This window comes from Acipenser ruthenus, chromosome 5 (assembly GCF_902713425.1).
Source record: "Acipenser ruthenus chromosome 5, fAciRut3.2 maternal haplotype, whole genome shotgun sequence".
Classification (NCBI taxonomy): domain Eukaryota; kingdom Metazoa; phylum Chordata; class Actinopteri; order Acipenseriformes; family Acipenseridae; genus Acipenser; species Acipenser ruthenus.
Window position 1 is genome coordinate 69,140,914 of NC_081193.1, and position 26,646 is coordinate 69,167,559.

Consider the following 26,646-nt stretch of genomic DNA (forward strand, 5'->3'; position numbering starts at 1 on the left):
GTTGGTGTGCGGTGAGCCGAGGGCACCCTGGCTGACCTAAGCCCTCCCCGCCCAGGTGAAAAGAACAAAAGAATAATAATGACAATGATAATAATAATGAGTAAACAATATAATATAACGATCGTGTTTGTAAACAAAGACGGTATTCATGCAGGTTAACGTATGTATAAATGAGAAGAAACATGTTTAATGTAAAATATATGAATGTCTTATTGTAAAAGTATGAATGTTAAATAAGAGTTTATTTGTGTATAAAATCATTCCAGGTGCAAATGTTTATTAAATAATGAATCCTGTTAGGAGCAGGCAGGGCTGGGGATTATAAAATGGTGTGTCTTTCTTGAGGAGAGAGGATTATTACGTCAGTCGTAATCTTGTCTGGGGAATGTCAGTCAACCTGCTAGTCTGTGTTAGTCAGTTGTAATTTGTGTGCAGTATCCAGTGCCAAAATATATATGTATACCTGTGAAGACTACCGTGTTGCTGTTTTCTTGTGTTCTAAAGACCTCCATGTTCCTGAGTAAATAATATGATTGTGGGTGGGGATAAGCTCGGACCATCACCCCGTTACAGAAGGGTACAAAACCTTCATCCAATTGACAGTTTTTTTTCAATTAAAATAAATAATACGTTGTTTTAACTTACATTACTTGTTAGTTTTCTCAGCATTATCTAATTAGTTGTCACAAACTGCTTTTTATTGTGTGTTCAGTATCTTTTCTGTGATAGTGTGTGCTCTTTGATGAGACATGCTTTGAGAAGGTTTGTTTGGAACCTTTGCTCTATCTTCAAAATCGCTTTAGTGAAAAGTCTAATGAAGCCACTACCCAAATATATTGGTCTGTGGTGGTAGCGCAGGCTTAAAACTCACGCAAAACATGGTTCCAATATCACTTCTGATTGCACCCACCTAGCGCCTCATAATCAGCCACTAACGACTTTTGCCATTGTCCCATGATCAGAATTGGACACACAGTTTCAAAGTAAAACAGTGTCAGAAATCAAACCATTCTGTGTTGTAAAGTTCAATAGCAAAACTATGGTACATATTATTATTATTATTATTATTATTATTATTATTATTTATTTCTTAGCAGACGCCCTTATCCAGGGCGACTTACAGTCATAAACATATACATATCAAGAATCACATTACAAGTAATAATACAATTAAAAGCAAGATAAATACAATGACTTTGGTTCAACCAAGTACAAGTGTGGCAAAATACGATTCAATAATACAGCAGATAACAGTGTCAGTGATAGTTACATCAGGATATAATTAAATACAAAATACTACAGATTAAATAACACTTGGCAGATTACAGTATTCTAAAGTACAGGATTAAATGGAGTAAAATAGGGGGCAGATAAGAGCAAGTAAAGCACATTTAAGGAAGGGTGATAAGTGTCCCAGGGGAAAAGCAGAGGAGTTCTACAGGTGCTTTCTGAAGAGGTAAGTCTTGAGGAGGTCAGGGACTGGGCAGTCCTGACATCTGTAGGAAGGTCATTCCACCACTGCGGGGCGAGGGTGGAGAAGGAGCGGGCTCTGGAGGCAGGGGAGCATAAAGGAGGTAGAGCTAGTCTTCTAGTGCAGGCGGAGCGGAGAGGTCGAGTGGGGGTGTAGGGAGAGATGAGGGTCTGGAGGTAGCTGGGTGCAGTCTGGTCAAGGCATCTTTAGGCGAGTACAAGAGTCTTGAACTGGATGCGAGTGGTGATCGGGAGCCAGTGGAGTGAGCGGAGCAGTAGAGTTGCGTGGGAGAAGTGAGGCGAGCAGCAGAGTTCTGGATGAGCTGGAGCGGACGGGTGGCAGACGCAGGAAGGCCAGCCAGGAGGGAGTTGCAGTAGTCTAGGCGGGAGAGTACCAAGGCCTGGACCAGGAGCTGGGTGGCGTAGTTGGTGAGGAAGGGTCGGATTCTTTGGATGTTGCTCAGGAAGAATCTATGTTGCTCAGGAAGAACATATCTGCTTGGTTTTGAAAACTCTCTTTTCACCACTGTTAATTTGTTATCTGTAGTCTATCAAAGGGCAGTGTTTATAAACTTAATTGTAGAACGAACATTTTCTCAATTGTTTTCCTAAAACTTATGACATGCCAGACCAATGTTTGTGTTCATTTGTTACAGGAAGATTTTCAGGGGATATTCATTTCCATCCCTGAATGACCGCAGCATGCAGGAACTGGGTTACAAATGGTGCACCTTCAGAAGTTCTAATAGCAAACTACAAGCTAAGGAGAATTCTCTCGCATCCCCAGTCAGAAACAGAGGAGGATATGATACAGAGACTAAAGTTTTTGAAACCGCACTCTCAAAACAGACAGTCTTTAGGACTGAACCTGTTGATCTTCAACAAGAAAGCCAGGTAAGGTACATTTGCAATATTGGTGCCCATCATAAACAATGAGTAAGGTGGAGGACAATTGATATGGATATGAAATATCACAGTTATCTTAACTAAAGTATTATCTTCTTCTTGTTTAGATGCACTTTGTATGTCATGTTCTGTTTCAGTCATCACATCTGCTTTCTTTTTTAAGTTTAAACCATCTCTGTGGCCTCAATAAGAGCTCTGTGAAGTTGCCCCCCCCCCCCTACAAAAAGCACAAACGTTGAATCATATATCATTCGTTTGTGCCATTGAAACAAACGTTTGTGCCGCTATGGTTTTTAAGATATTAACGATGTCACTCAGCCTCCCTACAATAATGGAATTGAACCTTTGTTACAGTGTGTTACAGTTATTTTAAAGGAAATAAAAAATATTAAAGAGACCTTTTCCATTATTGTTACGTGCATGTCTTTTTTATTTATTTTTTATTTGAAGTAGGTGGTGGTAGTGCATTTGTTGTGTAAAACAGTTGTTGGAACATAGGAGTCATGCATAATTAAGGTGACCACCTTTCTAAGTCCTTAAACTGGGCCAGAATGGAAATATTGTGAATAACATCCAATCTACATGGATGCTCTATGGTTTTTATTTTCACTTGAACAATGTTTGACCTAATATCATATTGAAAGTGAATGCAGAGACTCTTGGTGATATTCAGAGTGGAATCTTTTACTTTCAAAAACATTTTCTGTGAATAAATAATCTTATTGTTTTTGTAATTTAATTTCTACACAACAAGTATAGTTATTACATTACACAGCAGCAATTCAATAATATAACATTCAGAGAGTCTCTTTTTCCATCTCGCTCTATCTCTATCTCTATGCTATCCTCCAGTGTCCAATCTGCAAACCAGGCCCTTCCTGTATGAAAACATTACATAGCTCAATATTTCTATTTATTAAATGCAATAGAAATTTTTATTTTTTATTTTTTTTAATTTCTTACCATTTAATATGACATGGTATTTCTGTATATATTTTTTCCTTTGCAGTTTCTGCTTGGCTCATTAGTGTGCCGTGATTAATATATACTAGGAATTTTTTTCAGCCACTTTCTGCTATTAAACTGTTACTAGTAAAGGGGGTGAAATGTGTTACATATGTTTTGACTGTGTGCAATATATGAAGCCCACTGATCAGCTTTTCTGAGTTTTGTTTAGAAACTGCCCTGATTGCAGAAACATGAATTTCCTTCTGAAGCAGTTATTAAGTATGGTAGACAGTAAACCACGTAGGCAAACCCTTTAAGTTTCTCCAAATAGTTGTATTTCCAAATCCCCCTTTTAACTTGCTGTAAGCTGACAGGTATCAGTTAAAATGGAAAGGAACCTGTTAAGAATGTGTTAATTTCATGATGAAATGTCCTGCCGGTTCCATTTTTCGGTACCAATCAATGATCACGAGAAAGCATCTTCTGACAATCTAAATTAGATAACTACACATTTTATGAAGGCTAATTCCTTTGCTTATGTTGGCGGTTTAATTTTTGGAGTCAACCGTACAGGCTGAGACATGGATCAAGATGTAATAAGAATAAATCGTATTTCTTTTCTGCTCAAATGAAATGCTGTCACTTTTTTTCTTACAAAACAAATACTATTGAATCTTCCTTAATGTAAGCATAAGCATTAGCCTGTGTAGAACGCGCAGAGAAGCTTTCAGATTGCCAGGAGGCGCTTTTTCATTATCATTGATTGGTACTGAAAAACGCAGAGACAAGGCAGGACATGTCATCATACAATTAACACATTTTTAATAAGTTCCTTCCTGTTTTAAGTGATACCTGTCAGCTTAAAACATGTTAAGAAGGAAATTTGGAAATAAAACTATTTGGAGAAACTTAAATCCCAGCCCCCCAGTAATTCAAGCCCTGACATTTGCCTCTTTTGCTGAAGGAAAAACACATGTTTTTATCAATGTGTTGTTTTTCTTCTATTAAACTAATAGCTGTGTAAAATACTTACAAAATACCTTATATAGCTATCACACGTTGCAACACATAACATTAATCTTAATATGAGTACTCCATTGTCTCTACTTTTTTCTTAAACTTTGCAGGACAAAATATACTTCTTCTATAATACATTTAACACAAATAAAAATAAGGGGTCACCAAATTAAAAAGAGATTTAACCTGCTAAGGCAGCGTATTTAGATATTTTTTAAAGAAGAAAGGTCAAATGAAATGAGGTCATGATTCTTTTTTTGTAATTGTTTTAAACTATTTGTATCATATACAGTACTCAACTATCAACTATAATAATGTTTTTAAAGAAATGAAATGACCACCAGGAGACCGCAACTATTGTATTAAATTATTACTGAAAACAACATAAAATGTATACTTAAAGAAATAAAAAAAGTTCTTAAACATGAATTTTCGAAATGTGAAAATAACTATTTTGTATTACTCACTAACATTTCTTAGAGGGTACCCGTGGTGAACTGAAAGTGAATATAGACTTATTTCTGTAGAAAATATGTTTCCAAATAATTGTCATATTTTACAGTTGTGATGGGCTATTTTGATGCACAAAGTGTCCAAACCATGACAAGTTTCAGTGCACTGCGTTGTAAACATGGCAAGGTGATGTCACATGACAGCGTTGATTACTGCAATTGTCGCCTATAGCTACACACTAAACCTACAGTTGCACTAACGAATGGTTAAATTACATATACAGAGAATTTTCAAATAACTATGTCATTTTGTATTTATACACTATAAAAGAAAAATAAACACAGTGCATTAAACTTGTTGATATATATATATATATATATATATATATATCAACAAGTATATATATATATATATATATATATATATATATATATATATATATATATATATATATCAAGCACCAGCCACAAGTTATAAAAGGAAGTCAAATCCTTTGTTTAACAGAGAGGGTTCAGTGAAGATTAAAGCTCAGCGTGAACGGAGAGAGAAGGTCAGCTGATACACCATGGTAGCCAAAGCTTGGGTGTTTGATTTGCAAACTTGTGTATTATTCAGGTGGCATGAACGAGGGCTCCTCCCCTGCTTCCTTCCTACCAATAACATCTGCTGATCCCCTATGTAAACCCCAAGCCTTGAGTTTGCTCTTTGTCTTGCATTTTTTTGTTTTGCCTCGCTACTCAGCCTGCACATTCAAGAGTACAGATTCAAGACCACAGAATCATTTTTAGAAAATGACTACTCACCAGCAGCATCTGTCTTCCCCATTGGAAACAGAATTTTCGGATCAAGGCAGCAATTCTCAGCTTCCTCCCACCATTAATCCAAAGAGAAAATGCCTACAGAAATTCAACCGACCTACTGCTCCGTCTTCACCCGAAAGCATCACTGACCCATTCACCTCAGCCTCCGTTGAACCTCCACTGATCTTGCCATGCCTGCTCCTGCCGCCGCAGTTATCCAGGTCTCTGATGCAACAGCCTCCACGCTGCTCTAAATGCATTCATTCCAGGGATACTTCTCCAGTTTGTCTCTTTCTAAAAGACTGGCCCATTGATAAGCTCCTAAAAGCTCTGTTCATAAAAGGAATCCCAATCCAACAAAGAGCGATTTAAATGTATTATTTCTTTATACTGCAATCAATGTCAGAAGAGCCAGTATTTGTTGCTTTAAAGCAAACCCATGTAACATATGCTCTTCTACCGCCGCCTCTACATCCCTGCACCCCGAGGCAGCCGCCTCTTCATCCCAAGACACACCCCCGCTTCAAGAACTGCCTCTCAGAACCATTCTCTATCCATTCATCAGCCCCTCCAGTTACTTCCACTGTCAAGGATATAACGGGCCGCCCAATTAAATCTGCCATCTACCTGCTTTCCTACAAATGTCAATCATCATCTCTCCGCAGTGATTCCACTCCCATCAACATCCCTGTCTCACCCCAATCGTAAAATAATTTCCTACACCATCTCTGGACTTTCCAATGGGTCCTCTAACTAAAATACATTCCATCATCCACCTTTCATCATAAAAATCTATAATCTGCACAAAAGGAACCAGAAATCGTTGACTCCATTTTTTCAGAGATTGCAAAAGGCTTCATGGAGGGCTCCTTCCTTGCACCCCCCCACCACCTTCCCTCAATTCCAAATCAGTCCTATCGGGGCTGCACAAAAAAAATAATTTCACGCAAGAAGCACCTCTCTGCCCCTCCATGTGCGCCAATCAGCAGCATTAATTCGCTCATTCCCTCAGACCAGTTTTCTCTGCGTTATATCTCCCTTTCCGATGCAATCCATTCGATTAAATCATCTGGCCGGGGATCCTGGCTAGCCAAAGCAGACATTTCAGATGCATTCAAAGTCATGCCCATACACCCCTCCCTCCACCATCTCTTTGGTGTTGGAAGAGGCAATTATTATTATTATTATTATTATTATTATTATTATTATTATTATTATATTTACAACTTAGTTAACCATTTGACTTGAAAGGGTTGAATTACTGAATTACTGAGCCTACAAAACCTTTTCTGTAACACCTTTTATTGGTCTCTTGTGCCATCTGCCAGATATTGACTGAATTACATATAATTATCCCAGTCACAAAAATGTCAACAGTGTTTGTAAACAGTGTTTGTAAAAATGCTCAGTGAGAAAGAAGTATTAGTAATAGTACTGACTTCAGATTCCGATTGAAATTCAAATACATACAATTCTTGCACTGAATCGGATGTCAGCGATTGTGTCAGTGAAGACATAAGCGAAGAATATTTACCATCAACATCAAGTGACAGCGAAGAGGCGGCACCAAGCACTGTGCGTTGCTCCATGCTTCAAGGAGTATCATATGCTGAAGCATCCCTCCGCCCCTACAACCTGTTTACCCGGTTATGATTTATTCTGCCCTCTCTCTCTCTCTCTCTCTTTTTTGTTAGGACGTTGTTGTGGTTGTTCCAGGCAGCAGCCCCAAGATTTTTGCTCAACACATACAGTGTACTCCTACTGCACCTACTAGATGACTTTCTACTCATTTCTAAATCCACAGCCCTCCTCAAGTTATATCTTATTGTCATTGCAACCTCCCTCTGGGTCCCCTATTGTCAATCAACGTGATTTTCAACCATATTCACCCCTCCACAATCTCCTCTCATCTGGTCAAGAATACATGGCTGCCACCCCCGCTCCTTCTACTCTCTCCTCCTACGCAACTGGCTGGTTAGCCTACTCAACCTTCTGCATATCAATTACTACCGACATTCTATTTTCCTAATCACAACCCTCCACTGAGGTTATTTCTCTCCTTTCAATGATCTAGTCATGGAATGTCTTTGCCTTGCTGCCTTCTTTGGTTCTCTCTGCTGTTCTGAATTCTTTGTTCGTCCGCCTTCATAGTATTTCTAGTATGCTCAGAGTGGGAGCCATCTCGCCGATGGGACCACCAGAGGTTTCATCTCCACTGAAGGATGAGATTAGTTAAAAAAAAAAAAAAAATCCTAATCCATATTTGATTTGCATTGGTGGTGCAGTTGTGGGGTGCCGGGGGTCTCTTTTGGGGGTAAGTGAAGCTCACTTCTCAAAATTAGAAGCCCAGCCGGCGCTAGATTCGTTCTCCGCGAGTCAAGGGGGACCCCCGGCCAAATTTAACTATCACTGTCATCTTCCCATTCTCTCCTCTAGATCCCCCTTGGGGGAAGTATCGGTTGCTTCCCAGCCTTGGAGACCAAACGGTCCGGTCTCACCTCCGCGAGCCAAGGGGAATCTCCTTACTCTTCTCAAGTTATAAGCACATATCTTCTATGATCAATTCCAAAGGTCTCTTCCTCTATGCAGCCCTTGATCATGTCCAGTGAATTATATTTTAAGTTTGTTTGAACCTTTTATTTTGGCCCCTGTGCCATGGTTATTTGTTTTTGTTTATTGTGTTTGTAAATAAACATGGCCTCTGTGCTTTATCTGTGACAGCTCTGTTTCTGAGTCTCCCTCCTGCCAGTAACCAGCCTAGCCAGTGACGCTATCCTGTCACAGTTACTCATACACTTAAAATAAATATGTATGTACTTGCTTCTTTCTTTCTCTCATTAGTTTTAGAGTTCATAGTGATATAAATACATTGCTGTTGATAGTATGGGTTAATTGCACATGATCAGGAATATTTTTTAAATAATATCCAGCAGCTCTTTTAAAATCTCAGTCAGCACAAAGAAGTCATGACTAGAAGCATTCTGATTGATATACTAACTCAAGATAGCTATGAAAAAAATATTGAGCTTGAAGGTTTTTTTTTTTATTATGAAGAATAGAAGCTGCAGTTGTGCTTTTAGATGACACTGCTTGAGAGTAATTGGATTTTAATGGAAAAGCAATAAAAACTGTTATTAACTGTTATCATGTGGCTTTGGAACAACTACTGATGTGTCACTGCAATAAAGAGCACAATTCAGTTTCTACTTTATGACAATCTGTTGTGCTTAGCCTCAAAATACATATTTCAGAAAAGGAACACATGAGTTGAATCAAGGCAGCCTGAGGCAGTGTGGTCCATTGGTTAAAGTCCAGGGCTTGTAACAACACTGTTACCGGTTCAAATCCCACCCTGCCACTGACTCACTGTGTGACCCTGAGCATTTCACTTAACCTCCTTGTGCTCCATCCAGCAGATGAGATGTTAAATCAATGTCCTATTGTAAGTGACTCTGCATATAATGCACAGTTCACAGCCTACCTCTGTAAAGCGCTTTGTGATGGTGGTCCACTATGAAAGGCGCTATATAAAAATATAAGCATTATGTTATTATTATTATTATTATTATTATTATTATTATTATGATTATTATTATTATTATTATTATTATTATTATTTAGCAAAGACAACCTTCTACTCCTAGAGATTTGGATCTGAGACCAAGCCACCTCCCACTGTCTAACTGACTTTGTATATTCATGTGGTCTAACTTTAATTTATTTGAAGAGCTTTAATCTTGTCTTCTAGTCTGACTCAATGCTGTATCCTCGTTATTTTGCAATTCAATGTTAGGACATGTTGACAGTGATTTCTACACATAGTATACTTATTTATTTACACTCAATAATGTTTTAATATATTTCGTTTTAATTTCAATATAAACCTTTAAACAAATTGTTTGCATTGCTGTACTTTAGGGGACGATCATGATTGCTTCCCTTCTTGAGCCATCCTTCCAATAGCTTTTTATGTCCACCATCTCACAAACCTCCACTTTATATGCAGACAGTCCACCCAGCTGACATGGCATCATCTAATCCCTGAATGATCTTCAACTGCACTGCAGTGGCACTGAAATGCCAACTGTTCTCTGTTGAGAGGAATACAAGAAAACGTTTGCCATCATCTTTTTATTTGGGTTGTGCATATGTGTGTTTCATACACACATATGCGCAACACAAATAAAGGATTACAAATTGCATTACATGTGGAACTAGTCAAATGTTATAGAACCAAAAAAAAGCTAGCTCTTCTTGGAAGTGTAAATATAATGTTTTACTTACTCTTCCATTTTCCAAATACAGAAACAACATATATTGTAGGTGGTTTGTCACACTACAATAGGTTTTATATTAAAATAACCTGATTTATTCTTTGTATTTCTGGGAAATCACAGGCAAGAAAACCGATATGTATATGATGCTAGGGTTATATAAAAAGCAATTTACACATCTCATTTTCTATTGCAGAAGGCTATTTTCTCAGAAACAGCAATTACACTTTGTACGGAAGAGGTGACATCTGTGTGCCTTAAGTGAGAGTTAGTGTGAACGCGAAAATGATTTTACAGGAGAGCTTCACACAAATTATACATTCTGGCAAATATGCTGTTAAATAACACTACTTTTGACTTTTTCTTTTGTTTCTTCATATTATTGTATACACAATTACAATTATACAGGGGTAAAATAATTGCCCACAAAGGTTTTTTGTTGTTGTTACAGTACGTCAAATTAATAACACAGGGTAAATTTACAAGCTGAAGGTTTTTTTTACTTTAGTGGAAGGAATGACCTACTAAGCTATTAATGTCATACTGTTAAAAATAGCACCATTGTACTTTATTGATACATCCTTTAATTATTAGTATTATTATTATTTATTTATTAGCAGACTTTAATATTCTGGATATTTGTATGAGGTTTCAAAGCTCTGTGATGTATTTATTTTTCTTTTGTATTCTCTTAGAAAATCCTATATGGATTGCAGTGCGATGAATACAAGAAGCTAACCCAGAGGTTCCATCATGGCTTATCAATAAAGTAAGAATATTGTATATGTATATTATTTAGAATTGTCACAAAGACGGCTGCAGGGAGGAACTCAGACCAGAGAGAGAGAAACACACAGACAGAGACGGTGGTGATGCTGAGCTGAGTGCAATGGCTGCACTCAGCGTTTATTAACAAAATAAAAAGGTTTACCAAACAGAACACAAAACAGGACACGGCACTACACGCCAAAATAAACAGACAGACAAAACGAACTACACAGACAAACACGGTGAGCTTCTTTTACTATTATTACTTTTAAATACCCTCCGTCTCCTAACCCGTTCTCCACTCACCGAACACCAACCCCCAGTGAGTGAAAACATGCAGCTTTTATGCAGTTGTACCGAGATTCGATTGCTAGTCAATCATTCAATTGGAATCTCGGTACAACTGCACGTGAATTAATTAAAGTGCAATTCCCCGTGCTCACATATTACTTTTTACTTGCACGTGATGTGATGTGCCATCCCCGTGCCTAAATACAAATATACAATTTACACACACGTGAAACACAGACCGCTTATATCCCGTGTACCAATGCCTATACACCAACATTTACACACAACACGTAACATATAACACACACAGGGGGGGCACTTTGCCACATATACCCCCCCTTGTGCAACGCACACATGGCCTCAACGGCCACCTCCCCCCTTAAATACCCAGCAGTCCAGGCAAAAGTCTCGGGCTGGGACGGGAGGCTTCAGTGGGCCCATGGCTGGAAATGCTGTCAGCTCCCCTGCCGGTAGTGGCACGGCTGACAGCATGCTGGTCCCGTCCTGCAGCGAAAAAGCTGCGGGGGCAGGTGGTCCCCCGACCTCCCCCTTCTTCATAGCCGGCAGCTCCCTCCTGTGGGGCTCCGGCCACAAGAACTCCTGCAGCGAAACTGCTGCTGGGGAAAGTGGTCTCCAGACCTCCTCCCCCTTCTTTGTGGCCGGCAGCTCCCCTTTCTGGGGCTCTGGCCACCGTACTCCCTGCGGAGGTACGGGCAGCAGAGGCAGCTCCAGCTCCTCTGCTCCTGGCGGTGGTGGAGGCAGAGGCAGCTCCAGCTCCTCTGCTCCTGGCGGTGGTGGAGGCAGAGGCAGCTCCAGCTCCTCTGCTCCTGGCGGTGGTGGAGGCAGAGGCAGCTCCAGCTCCTCTGCTCCTTGCGGTGGTGGTGGCGGAGGCAGAGGCAGCTCCTGCTCCTCTGCTCCTTGCAGTGGTGGTGGCGGAGGCAGAGGCAGCTCCTGCTCCTCTGCTCCTGGAGATGGTGGAGGCAGAGGCAGCTCCTGCTCCTCTCCCTCGGGTGGTGGAGGCAGAGGCAGCTCCTGCTCCTCTCCCTCGGGTGGTGGAGGCAGAGGCAGCTCCTGCTCCTCTCCCTCGGGTGGTGGTGGAGGCAGAGGCAGCTCCTGCTCCTCTCCCTCGGGTGGTGGTGGAGGCAGAGGCAGCTCCTGCTCCTCTCCCTCGGGTGGTGGAGGCAGAGGCAGCTCCTGCTCCTCTCCCTCGGGTGGTGGTGGAGGCAGAGGCAGCTCCTGCTCCTCTCCCTCGGGTGGTGGTGGAGGCAGAGGCAGCTCCTGCTCCTCTCCCTCGGGTGGTGGTGGAGGCGCTGCCGGCTCCTCCGACAGCGGGGGTAGGGCTGGTGGCGCTGCCGGCTCCTCCGACAGCGGGGGTAGAGCTGGTGGCGGGCGTCTCCGCTGGGCTCCCTTCAGCAGCAAAAACAGCGGCTGCTGTGGAGCCTGAGCTTCACGCCCTCGTCCCTCCCAAAAAAAAATAGGGGTTTGGGCCTTCAGCTCCTCCCCTCCGGACACAGGACGCACCGACTCCTCCCTCTCGGGCCGTGGACGCACCGACTCCTCCCTCTCGGGCCGTGGACGCACCGACTCCTCCCTTTTGGGACGTGGACGCACCGACTCCTCCCTCTTGGGACGTGGACGCACCGACTCCTCCCTCTTGGGACGTGGACGCACCGACTCCTCCCTCTTGGGCTGTGGACGTTCGGGCTCCTCCCACTCGGGCTGTGGACATTCGGGCTCCTCCCACTCAGGCGCAGGACGTTCGGGCTCCTCCCACTCAGGCGCAGGACGTTCGGGCTCCTCCCACTCAGGCGCAGGACGTTCGGGCTCCTCCCACTCAGGCGCAGGACGTTCGGGCTCCTCCCACTCAGGCGCAGGACGTTCGGGCTCCTCCCACTCAGGCGCAGGACGTTCGGGCTCCTCCCACTCAGGCGCAGGACGTTCGGGCTCCTCCCACTCAGGCGCAGGACGTTCGGGCTCCTCCCACTCAGGCGCAGGACGTTCGGGCTCCTCCTCCCCTGGCTCCTGCTCTGGGCAGTCCTCGTCCTCATGCCCATATGCAATGCACATGGTGCACCACCTTGGCTCCCTCTGCTTCCTCCTCATTTTTCCCCCTCTCTGCCTCCTTCTGCTCACCTTCCTCCTTTGGGCTGGTTCCTCCTCCTCTTCCTGGAAGGGGCAGACAGCCACCGTGTGCCCATACACCCCGCAGGCAAGGCACCAACCTTGGTCCTCCAACCTGCCGAGGAGATCCTCCAGCTCACTGCAGCCGTCTCTCCAGTTCCAGCCTTCCATTTTTTTTTTTTTTTTTTTTTTTTATTTACTTTTCCACAAAAAAAAAAAACTGCGGTTCCCGCTCTGGCCTGAGCCCTGGAGGCGCTGTTATCCCACTTCTGACACCACGTGTCACAAAGACGGCTGCAGGGAGGAACTCAGACCAGAGAGAGAGAAACACACAGACAGAGACGGTGGTGATGCTGAGCTGAGTGCAATGGCTGCACTCAGCGTTTATTAACAAAATAAAAAGGTTTACCAAACAGAACACAAAACAGGACACGGCACTACACGCCAAAATAAACAGACAGACAAAACGAACTACACAGACAAACACGGTGAGCTTCTTTTACTATTATTACTTTTAAATACCCTCCGTCTCCTAACCCGTTCTCCACTCACCGAACACCAACCCCCAGTGAGTGAAAACATGCAGCTTTTATGCAGTTGTACCGAGATTCGATTGCTAGTCAATCATTCAATTGGAATCTCGGTACAACTGCACGTGAATTAATTAAAGTGCAATTCCCCGTGCTCACATATTACTTTTTACTTGCACGTGATGTGATGTGCCATCCCCGTGCCTAAATACAAATATACAATTTACACACACGTGAAACACAGACCGCTTATATCCCGTGTACCAATGCCTATACACCAACATTTACACACAACACGTAACATATAACACACACAGGGGGGGCACTTTGCCACAAGAATATTTGAATATTAGTCAGATTTTAAAAAGGTATAGAAATTTGTCATCGCAAAACTCTGCTTATAATACCTCTGTGCACCAATGCCGTAAAATATGAATGAACAGATATACATTACTTGAGACACCTTCCAGCACTTTGTGGAGTCTATGCCAAGTTGTGTCAAGGCTATGATCAGGGCAAATGATGGCTCAGCCTGATATTAGGTAGAGATCCTAATAAAGTGGCCAGGCAGTGTATATCATATTACATTGACTATTGTACAACGTCAAACGTGAGTAACAGAGACATTCCTCTTAAAATTGTGTATTACAATTACTTGTACAGTATTATTACTGCAATCACATTTACAGTAGCCGTGTCCCACAATCCTGTTCATGGCCACATATTAAAAGCACATCTTATACTGACTCAGTAAATAACACAAAAAAAGAGAATCACAGAATTGTGGTTTGACCTGTGTAAATCGAAGTAATGGAACCCATGCTGGAGTTTTAAGGAAATGTTCTTTGTACATATGCTTTCAAACAAGTTAGCGAAAAAATATTATTATCTTATAACAGTATACATTTTTTCCTACTTGACCACCCATGGGAATTGCTATATATTTTCATCTCGAGAGGAATCTGCAAACACATCAGGAGCCCAAAAAGCTTTGCCAGCCTGGTGGCTCTGAAACATCTTGCATGCTGCGTTCCACGAATAACCAATTTCTCCTACCATCACTCTACACCAGCACGGTGCCATCATTTCTCCCTCGGACACTGCTCCCCATGGAAAAAGCCCTGGCAAGGAGACAGGGTAAGGTTCAAAATGAAAAGTCTTGACATTTCATATGGAGGGGTTAGATTAATATGTCACCTTGATTTTGCCACTAACTTTTTTTAAAAATATTTGTGATTAGGCTAATGGTAATTTCTACAATAGAAGTTCTGTATTAAAAGCTGGACATTGAAAAGCAGTTCCCCAAATTCAGCTCTTTGGAGTGCTGTGTTCAGTTGACAGGAACTCATTGGTTGTTTAGCCGTCCTCATTTGTGGAATAACTGCAGTACTCCATGAACATTTGTATTATCCTTTATAAATTACAAGTATTCTGATCCACAAGCATTCTAAACTACAATAACACATACTGGATTCAGAAATACTGAAAGAGGAATTCCATACTTCATCTGATCAATGGTTAAAAACATTACACACAAATGAGTCACATGTGGTAGTAATATGGTATATTCAATGATTGATAAAACATTGAAAGCCATTTAAAAATGTGTGTGTTTGCTAAAATGAACCAATATGCATTTCACAACTATCATTTTTCAGTTAACATAAGGATATATTGAACCATCAGCAAGTAATTCAGACTGCGGTTCTCTTTTAGTTCAATTACCATTCTGTCATCTTTGAAAAGGGAAATTATGTGAAGCATTGGTGGTGCCATTTCTTACAAGTACAATAAGTACTGCTATCCTTTTGTAGGTCTCACATTATCCTAAATGAAAGACACAAAGATATGTGTACAAAAAATGTATCTATCGCTCAATAATACAATTCTAATTCACCACATTCCACTTCAAGAGATTTTATAATGGAACATAGCTGACATTATTGGCCAGGTTTCCATGGAAAACTAAAAATAAGTCTCACCTTTTTCTCATGCTATTTTAGTAGTACCTTTTGGATAATTTGGGTTTCCATGTAGTTTTTTTTTTTCAAGGAGAGAATTTCTCCTTCCAAATGCAAATTACCTAAATAATATTAAAATACAGGAGGGTATATTTACATTTCTGTCTGCGTTACAATTTGGTCTTGCCCGACTACTGATATCATTCTAGCTATGCTAATCAAATAAATTTTGTGGTAAAAACTTTTTTGTCCTTGGTAGGTACCCATGATAGATGCTACTTAAGGCTTGTGTACAATGAAATGCATCGTATTGCTAAGAGACAGAAAAGTCTAGGCTTAAAGCAGTCTGCTATCCAAGTGGTTTTCAACTGTACCCCTTCTGGAAGGTTTCAGCTCAAGTACCCCTTACAGTTTTTGATCTACTAAGTGATACCACAGTTGCAATGGTAACCCCTGACAGAGTCCTGCATCGGGTTTGGTACCCGCAAAGCGGGTTGGGCTCGGGTCGGAACGTCCACTTGTTTGATGGTTATGGATCTGGTGCGGTTCAGGAAATTAAATTTTTGGGTCAGGCTCGGTTATGAATTTAAATCGGCAGAAAAATACATTGTACAGGACTTAGCCTTTTCTCACATAATGAATGTGCAGATTTGAAAATCCAAAGCGATTGCTGGAGGCAATAGGTCAGCTGAGCAGTGTAACACCACTTCCGTTTCCGTAAAATCAATTTAGTGCTACTCATGGCATGCACGCATGAGGATTAATGCACTACCATAATAAAAATGTCAGTGAACGACGTAAAACTAAACTTAGCGCAAGATGTATACCGTGTGGTAGATAATAGTTCCAGAGGTAAATCAGAAGTGTGGAAATCTTTCAGAATTATATTGAGTGAAAATGACAAACAGGTGGCTGGATTCGTTGCTTGTAAGACCTGCAATCAAGTTTTTGTGTACGACAGCCACAAAAGTGGAACATCATATCTGCGGAAGCACAGGTGCAGCTCCCTTTCGGCTGGTGGCACGAAACAAATTGAGAGGTATTTTCAGCCTACAAATGAGTTGAAGGCGCCCAACAAAGAAGACAAGGAGGCAATAACAAAATTGGCAGTAAAGTAAGTTTGTAAAGATGTACGTTCTTTCAAATTTTGTTGATGCAAAAGTTCAATACTTTTGCATCAACAAAATTATAATGGACAACTTTTTTTTCCAACTTAAATGATTTTAACTGCCTGGTAGCAACTTCCTCAGAATGTGCTACTTGCCTGTTTATGGTAGAGTGATGGTCTGGCTGACGTTTCTGGATGTATGCCTCTCTAACACATTGCGTGCCGTTTTGAAGCACTGTGCTAATATATTTTCATGTTTGAACTTCTGGCTCCCTGTTAAGTCTTGCCTGCCATCAGTTGCCGTGCATCCTGACAAAACATGCAAGAACTTGTATGTTCTTTTGCTACTTACAACTGTAAACACGCTGTAACTAATATAGCCCTTCTCGAAGTTCCCTGTTCGCTTTCATCTTCTGACACCTTCATTGCTCATTTCTTGTAAAGACGCCGACATATCTGAATTTTGTTCATTGAGGTTTTCTTTTGAAACCTCTCCAATCACAGATTAATCACATCATAATGTGTTGTTTTCCTCATCTTGGTTTGACAAGTTTTCAAACTGTCTGGAAACGAGTAACCGTCCCACTGATAAATCAGTGACATTGGCGGGGTATGGGATTTGTGGTTTTTAATGTGTGGTTAACAGTGGGCAGTGGACACCAATAAACTACATTCCCAGAGTACACTATGATTAAGCTATGAGAGTTTAGATCTGACTGTGATTTTTTTTGTTTTGTTTTGTTTTATACTTTCAGCTGAAAAAAAATCTGGTTTACAGTAATACATCGCATATCCAACTGTGGTGGGACCAGAGTAAGGGTGGATATGTAAAACGTCAGATGAATGAATCTTGTTTTAAATACCATTATACACAGCTGTAACAATTACTATATTCACACAATTATTGTTTTGAGATTCAGCTTTATTAGGGAGCTCCCCTAAATCCCTTGTTTAGAACGATACAGGGTATTAATATTTGTGGCAGAGTAGCCGTCTGCTGTGTGTGTGCATGCATTCGCTGCTGAGTGACAGGCAGGAGATCAAGATGGAGGTTAAAGTTGATATGCCTTGCAGGATTTATTTACATCTCAGGTCAACACACTTATGAGCTCAGGTGAAACTACCAACAATGGTAGCGCATGGAGCACATACAACACAGTGTACGAAAACTTTGGTAGGATCTACAATCTCTGAACTAATCTTCTCTGTTCAATAATAAACTAACATTGCTGAAGCTTGATCATGATGGATAAATGGTTAGGGCAGATATGTGACGGGTGGATACGCGACAGATTAATGTATTTATTTATTTCTTTCACCTTCGCCAGATTCTTTCCAGGTCTGGATTCGCAGCTGAATAGTTCTTTGGTCATTCCTTCAGAATCATAGCAGCTTCTCGCCACAGAGTTCCAGACTCCCTTATCAAATGGTTGTTGGTCCTCCAGTGCTTACCAAGTTTACATTAGAACAAATATTACAGATCCTAAAAATGCTTTTACAAAAATGTGCTCTTAAGCATTAGTAGCCTGCCTGGAGGAAGGGCAACCTTATCAGCCATGGAGGTTTATTTCCAAAAAATGGGTTTATTTAAAAAAAATGGGTTTTGTTTTCCTATCCTGCACGCTGATGATCATTTGTTAAGGTTGGCTAAACCTTCAAGTGGGCTATATTCAATACTAATCGTGGCATTGAGACCGGCTTGTTCTTTTTGGGCGTCTCCGCCTCGTCCAGTTGGCCAGGCAGTGAGCCCTCAAACCAAGTTAGGTTTGATGCCAAATTAATGTGTATATACAACATACATCTCTGTAAAATCGCGTACTCCGCATTCTATATTTGTACTAAAACATTGTGTGATTGGTGTTTGTCCCGAACTACTGAATTCACATTTGGTTCCAAATATATCTGAACTTTAAATAGAAAAATACTGCACTTTTTAAAATGTCAAAAGCAACACCAAATGTGTAGCCCTAAAGCACATAGGCTAGATTCTAAAAGCTTTTTTAATACAATTTATTATCAGTACCGTTTAGAGACATTAGAGAGCACTGTGTTTGTTTTTTCTTCTAACTTAAAAAAATAAAAGGTAAGTGTTATTTGAGAGTCAGTCAATTATGAGACAGTTCTACTTAAAACAGAATGCAGCATGGTATTTTGTGGTAAATTACAGTACACCACTTTACAAGTTGCAATATTGCTTTTAGAATTCAATTTTGTTAAATTAACATAAGAGCCATTCATGTTTTCTCCTTTTAAATAGATTTTGTATTGTTTAGTTATTGAAAAAAAGTGTAGAGTTTGCTCTCATATGCCAATAACCAGAACTCCGTCACTAATAGCGTTCTTGTTTTTTCCAGTACCTGTGAATCTATGAAGTACTTGAAAGTTGAATACAAGCTAAACCACTGTATTTGCACCCTAATAACTTTATTGACAGCACAAACCTTAAAAAAAAGCTTGCCGATTAAAGTTTAGAAAGGCAATACAACATTGAAACACTGCTTGTGGTAGATTCTGTATAATGGTCTTAATCCCACTTCAGTTTACTAATTATCACCCGTGTCGCTTCTGATACTAGTTAATTCATTAAGTTCATAAAGTCCACGGTTGAAAAATGTTAATGAGGTGGGAAAATTAACTGGGTGGATTTTATTTCCCTAGTAATTAAAGAGGGATGCTTCAAACCTTGTTTATGTTCAGGTTTGTCATTTTCAGATGCAAAGTACTTGCTGATAACTTGTACAAAAAAACAATTTGTCTGTTAATTCTGCTGAAAGCTTAGAAGAAAAAAACATCCAGCCCTATGCAGAAAAGGTTTTATGGTGACTTTTTAAACTGTGCCATAAACAAATGTAGAACGTGTTTATGTTTAACCTTTTTATTTTATAGTTGAAAACAAAATCAAGTGTTCTATCCTTTTAGTTCCTAAATTATAAAATATAGCCATCACACTGTCAGAAACCGACTCAGTTCAAATCGCTGTCAAGCTCCCAGGTGTAAAGAAGCGATTGAGTTGGTGGTGGAAATTGGAAGACTGACTCAGTTTTCCTGAGCTGTTGTGGGAAGTTAATACTATGAGGGACCATAATTGGACACAATTTGACATTTTAAATTTGGGGGAAACTGGAATCAAATGATTGGTAAAATAAATGGATACTATAAAATAAAAAATAAAACATTTATAAAATAATGTACAGCATTTTGTTCAATGTCTGGTCCATCTGTAATACAATCTGTCACAGCAAAGACATATACACTATATCAATATAGATTGTGATAGAGATATTTGAAGGTCAAGATCATGAAACAGATTGAAAAAAATTAAAATAAAAAAGGACTTAAGGCAATATATAGATTCAATATTTTCAAGTTACAAATCACTAGGGGTACAAAGCACTCTGAATGTTATGGATAATTATACCTACTTAGGTCAGTGGATCAGAAGTAAGATTGACTACTTGAATATGCACATAGATGTCTTTCTTTTTGATGAGAAAAGCATTGAACTCCATGCTGTAGCTGGAAAAGAGTTCCAGCTATGGCACTGAGCACTAACCAAAAGACAGGAAGTGACACCACAAAAAGCTAAAAACAGGTAAAGAAAGATGTATGCATCACAAAGCAAGAAAAGACAAAATGACAGCCATCAACAACAATTTCAATTTATATATTATTTGTGTATTGCGTATGTAATTAAACCGACAACACAAAAGAACAGTGACTAACTTAATTCACAGGGTGTCTGCTTGGGCTGTAAGGATAGAGCAGAAGAAGTAGAAATGAGCTGTTAGTAAGACAGTATCGACGGAGGACACTTGGCCAAGGATAGAGTGATGAGCCCGAAGCTCGGAATTAGGTGCAGGCTTAGAGAGGCCCGGACTTGAAATTAGCATAGAAAAGAGAAGTTGACTGATGAGCTCTCCTATTGCTGAAGGTCACGTTCCTGAGGATCTGAAAACATATAAAAGGGCTCTGCTCGGCAGAGGCGCCACTCAGGGCGATAGGAATAGTACAACAGCTTAGGACTGAAAGGAAAGATAGTAAAGGGTTCCCTGACTGGTCTGGTGCTGCCCTCATGTGAGAAGAGGCACAGGCCTCCGAAGCCGGGAGCGGGAAGGCATCCCGCAGGGAACCTGAAACAGAGAGAGATGGGTTAGTCTGGGACTTGGGCACTGAGAGCGTAAAGCAAGCCTCGTACTGAGCGAAGGAAGGACAGCGCCTCACGTGGTGAGGTAGAATAGGCGCATGAGCTGCGAAAGGATAGTGTGGCCATGGGTCCCCTCTGACTCACTCGGTGAGAACCCCCCTAGTGCGAGGACGAGGTAGCATGGCTGACCTGAGGTCAGGGGAGTGGATCCGCACTTATCCCCCCAAAGGATGGACCCTCGGCTCCCCACAGAGACCCTCAGCATGAGATAAGCAATAGAGTCGTGCCAGTGCATAACATAAAAGTAACAGCTGGAAAAGATGGGAAAGGATGGGACATATGAGACAAACTGGAGAGGTGAAAATAGTGTTAGTGTGGTATGGTTATGTGATTACCTGCTGCTCAGTGGAGAGGAAAAAAAAAAACCTTCCTAGAAGGGGAAAACCTCTGGTGGCCCCGGTGGTCAGGTAAACCCCCCCCCCCCCCCCCCACTCCGGGCATGCTAGCTAGTCTTTGATGGCTATTGCTATGTCGGTAGGGGATGAACGGATGTATTTATCGACTGCTGCAGAGGACCGGCACCCCATGCTCCTCGACCGGACGGAGATCGATGTTGGCTCTGGCTGCGGAAGTAGCTGCTCGATCCAAAATGATTGGGGAGAAAGTCGGTTCTGGAGACGAGAGTGGTGAGACCATCCTATGTGTTAGTTAATACAGGATCGATCCACGTCTCTCACCATGTATTAATGTTTGTAGCATTTGAAAGGATGAGCGGACATACGACTAGCTTGCTGAGGAAGTCAAGTGGAAATGGCTGCCATGATCGCTGGAGCGTTGGAAGCTTTTAAATGGAGTGTTGGAAGAGTTTTAAATTTTGCGCAGAGAACGGGTCGCAGCGTATGCAAGAAAGCAAAACATCAGACAGAGAAGGAGTGTGAGATTGGGGTTTAAATAGGAGGTTAATGATGATAGACGTTAATTAATTAAGCTGCTCAGCTACCATCCCCTGAATTTTACCCTAAGGCTAACATTTCAGATTTAGAAGATTTGTTAATTTTTTTATGTTTACATTCAATATCACCCTCAGTGGACATTTCAATTTAGAAATACTAAAATAAACTTAAATTAAATTACCTTTTGTGTTAAAAATTAAAACAAATGAAACTTTAAGAAAGTCTTACTTTCAAATAAATAAGTCTACTAAATCCCTTATGTGCTTAGGGAGAGAGTTCCACAAATACTGAGCACACTACAGTGCAACTAAAAGTCCTGCTATACACTCTTAGGGATAATCAGTTTGGAGTAGTGGTTAGGACTCTTGACCAGAGGGTCGTGGGTTCAATCCCAGGTAGGGGACACTGCTGCTGTACCCTTGAGCAAGGTACTTGACCTAGATTGCTCCAGTAAAAAGTAGGTAATTGTATGTAAAAAAAAAAAAAAAAAAAAAGAATAATGTGTAAAAAAATAATGTAATTGTATGTAAAAAATAATGTGATATCTTGTAACAATTATAAGTCGCCCTGGATAAGGGCGCCTGCTAAGAAACAAATAATAATAATAATAATAATCAGAAATCCAACACCAGTAATACCGGAAACTCTTTACTTAATTCTGTTTTCAACAGAAAACATAAAGAGAGAAGTATTTCATCTTATTATGAACAACTGGCTGACTCAGACTTCTCAGGTCAATAATATTGATTGGGTCATTGAGCTGCATGCGAATTGTTGCATTCTACACATTTTTTTTAAGTTTTTTTTTTCCCCTGAAAGAAGACTACCCCCATTGGTCAGATATGCTACTCAAGACTGCCTATAAATAGGAACCTAATTATTATACCTTCTTGTTGTACTATTGATTGGCCCTGTCTCCATGCAGGAAACACATCAATGATGAGGGCTCCTTCTTGCCTTGCTGTTGGTGGGCTACACTGTTAGGCTTCACTGGTTATTGTCAGCACAGTCTAATAAATTGTTACTTTCAATTAGCCTGTGATTAATAGTTCCCTTTCCACCTGGTTGCCTCGTTCTTCTTGAACTGTGCTTTTAATCACTCAAATCTGGCTATACCTATAGCTATAAAATATTTATTTTCATGTGGAGTACAAAGAGCTCTCTGGGCCGTATTCACATTGGACTAGATTTATCAAGAGCAATTTGCACTGTCAATGTTACAAAACTACCAACTCAGAAGACCCAGATTTTTTTTTTTTTTGGGGGGTGGGGAGGGTGGGGGGGGGGGTTGTTACATTGGTACCAGCGTCGTAACCAGAGCTGACATTCTACCGAGGTCAAACTGGCAGTATTTATATGACTGCTTGGTATTTACTATTTTTAATTTTTACATGAGCATCAGCATTGATGATGCAAAAAAACATCCAAGGACACGGTTTATCATGAGCTTTATCTCATGAGCTTTATCTCATGAGTTACCATATACTCATGAGTTAGGTTTTACCCCAATTCGGCTGGTAAACGTATTTTCTCCACTAGACAACAGAAAAAAGAAAACAGTAGTCCATCATAGTTTATTCTATTAAACTTAACTATTACACACTGTCAGCGTATGTTTAAAAATGCACTATTTAACATGAATATAGCATTCCAATTTTAAGTCACTAACATACTTTGCATACAATATTTTCTAAACAAAGTTGTTAAGGCAAGAGAAAGCCAGACAAAAAATCGAGCATGTCCTATCGACTTAATTAGCTAAACTTAAATAAATGACCAACAATATAATGAAAAGGGAATGAATGAGTTTGCCTGCGCTGGGGGGAAAATAAAGAAATACTGCTGGGGAAGGGCTAAAATAATATAGATCACATGACCTGTTACTGCTAGTACTGTGGTTAATAGCAGAAAGGAGTTAATAACGGAGCCTTGTCTCCTCTGAGGAGCCAGAACTGCTGTTACTAAATGAATGTTGAATCTAGGGTTTAGGTTAAAATGTCATTTTTTTTCTTGCATTTTAAACAATATTTTTGTTTTGTTTTATTGAACATTACTATATTATAGTGCTACTATATATATAACATTATTTTTATTCACTTTTGAAGGCACTGCCTCCCTTGCCCCCTCTAAGAGCCTCCACTGATAAAGCATTGATAGATAGAATGGCCTCCTCTAGTTTGTGATTTTTCTTATATTTTAAAGATGCCAAGAAGTAAAGCAAAATAATGGATGCTGTAAAATGGACTATGCCTTAAAAAGGCCATCCTGAGTCGAGGACACAGCTGTTAGTTGAATGTAGAGCACATCCCGCTTCTAATTGAAATTCTCACCTTATGCATTTCAGTCAGCTTTACAAAAGGATCTAAAAATCTAATGAAAACTAGGGATAGAATTCCCAAGAGGCAATACCAGAGAGCAAAGGCAGAACTGGTAACTAGGCAGATGACAAAGGCACAACCCCTCAAAGGAGGGAAGCTATCCCAGACTCTGTGACAGCCATGCTGGGAAACAGATATGAGAGGTCCTCAATCACAGGCCTTGGAATCTCCTGAAAACCTAGCAAACATGGTCTTGAGATTAGATGAAGGAAGGAAACAAAATAATGGAGCTTGTGTACTGATGTCAGTATAACTAGTCTGGAAAATTATACTGGCTTACGGTAATAGAATATATACCACAACTATGTCTCACCCGAAAGACGGAGCACAAGGAGGTTAAGTGACTTGCTCAGGGTCACACAATGAGTCAGTGGCTGAGGTGGGATTTGAACCGGGGACCTCCTGGTTACAAGCCCTTTTCTTTAACCACTGGACTACACTGCCTTCTATATTGAATATCTATTATGCTAAATAGATATTCAATATGACCACTTTCCATTTCAACAATAGTCATAGTCCTGTGGTATGGCTTTAGAACAATAGAGACCTTAACTGGTGGTTCTACACTTTATTTTTACTAGCTATTTAAGCAGGATTGTTTGACTGAGATGCAACCTCTTCTTACAGGGATGCCATCTCCCAGGGATTGGGGAATTGAAGACTTGATATATACTTTCAAATACAAATATAACCTCACAATAAATAATACGTGTGCCTGCTCCCTCATCACAAGGCTTTAATACTGGCTGTACAGAAAGCAGTCACCCATAGAACAGGTGCTCTAATATGCCCCTCCGTGTGAGGGACTTTGAAAGCTTGCAAAAAACATCAAAAAGAGAAAATAAATCTATACAGTGATTAATAGTAGGTGATGAAAGGCAGGACAAGAGCTTTTATATTGAAGCATATTAGTCTTTAAGTGGGCTATTGCTTTTCATTCATATTTACTTTCATTTAAATTTGTGCCCTTAGAAACATTTTGGAAAAAATCCAGAATTAATCTCGTAAGAGTTACATGCAGGATTAGGGGCTATTGTCCCTGACAACAATCAGGTGTCAGAATGTTTTACACTTGATTCAAAGAATGTACCCGCTTATATTAAAAGGAGCACTGGATCTAGCTCACTGAGTGCTAAAGCAGAAGTTAAGACACTTAACATCTGTGTATCTGACTACCATATTTAAAAGGTATAATCTTTGGGGGAAATGTGTTTATTGTGAGATAAGAGCTCCAATCACATATGTGCTTCATCATAAAACAAGTGTCAGTGTCAATAGCAGTAGATTAGATGAAAAGAAAATGCAAATTCCATTCACTTTGAATTTTGCAGCTCGGATACCAGATTGAAAAAAGTGTGGCTATGGAGGTGGAACAATGGTTCCTACCTTGTCAAAGCCAATTAGCTGCTCTATTAAAAGATTTTGGACAACAATACAAAAGAAAAGTATTTCTTTTTGTGTTTCTCGGCTCCTCTAACTGAGATGATATGCTTGGCAAGAAAGGTTGTGATGGGGTATCGTCTACAGTGTAATATTGTAGTATTCTGTGCTCTAAAAGGCAAAGGGCACAACTTAAGACAGTATTTGATTTGCAGATTGTTAACTGCCTCATTAACAGAGTGCAGAAAATAGTTACATTTCCACACAGGTAGGTATCTGCAAGCAGAAATAAAAAGAGACAATTCAGCAGAGACCCAAATACATTATCGTCTTTATTTTTTCTTGTGTTCTTGTGTTTTGTCATGCTACTGTATTTTGGGTTACTAATAAGAACATAAGAACATAAGAAAGTTTACAAATGAGAGGAGGCCATTCGGCCCATCTTGCTCGTTTGGTTGTTAGTAGCTTATTGATCCCAGAATCTCATCAAGCAGCTTCTTGAAAGATCCCAGGGTGTCCGCTTCAACAACATTACTGGGGAGTTGGTTCCAGACGCTCACAATTCTCTGTGTAAAAAAGTGCCTCCTATTTTCTGTATAGTAACAAATTGTTGTATTTTTTAACTTGTAACTGTAATGGTTCAGACAAGTAATGAAAGTCGATACCATAAAACTTTTTTTTTGTGAAAAGTGAGTTGCAAATAAAGTTTCATCTGAAAAAAAGTCATCGCTACAAAATACTACAAAAATGCCAATATAAAATGTAAACTGCTTGGTAAAACAGAAGATTTTATCGACTTCAAAATCCAGCACTTCTATTGTAAAAATGCATAGACAGATGCAAATGAGTTATCCTGCAAAACCATGGAAATGTTACAGTAGCTAGGGATAGGAACACACTTTCTTTGGTACATCAATATATGGTATATTACCTTGCTTTTTTACAATAGGGTGCCTTATTGGTAGCATTTAGGCTTTAAGTCACAATGCTGTCTGCTTGTTTCCTACCACTAGTGGACTTCTACATATATACTATGACAATAACTAGAACTATGTCTAATAAATGTAGAACTTGTTTGCTTTACTTTTAAGCTTTTACACTGAAACAGATTCCAGTGCATCAACTAGAATATTTAAAATCCCAC

The 26,646-nt window shown here is 40.2% G+C and overlaps 1 protein-coding gene across 4 annotated transcripts in view; it reads left to right on the forward strand.

The window, feature by feature from the left end:
* LOC117402716 (uncharacterized) overlaps positions 1–26,646 on the forward strand; it is an 86,232-nt gene that overhangs the window by 37,203 nt on the left and 22,383 nt on the right. For 3 of the 4 annotated variants that reach the window (XM_059024418.1, XM_059024420.1, XM_059024419.1), the window contains 3 exons: positions 2,127–2,364; positions 10,564–10,637; positions 14,537–14,715. In XM_059024418.1, coding sequence (XP_058880401.1) covers positions 2,127–2,364; positions 10,564–10,637; positions 14,537–14,715 — 491 coding nt within the window. The remainder of the gene's footprint in view (positions 1–2,126; positions 2,365–10,563; positions 10,638–14,536; positions 14,716–26,646) is intronic. The other variant, XM_034004115.3, reaches the window with a different exon arrangement.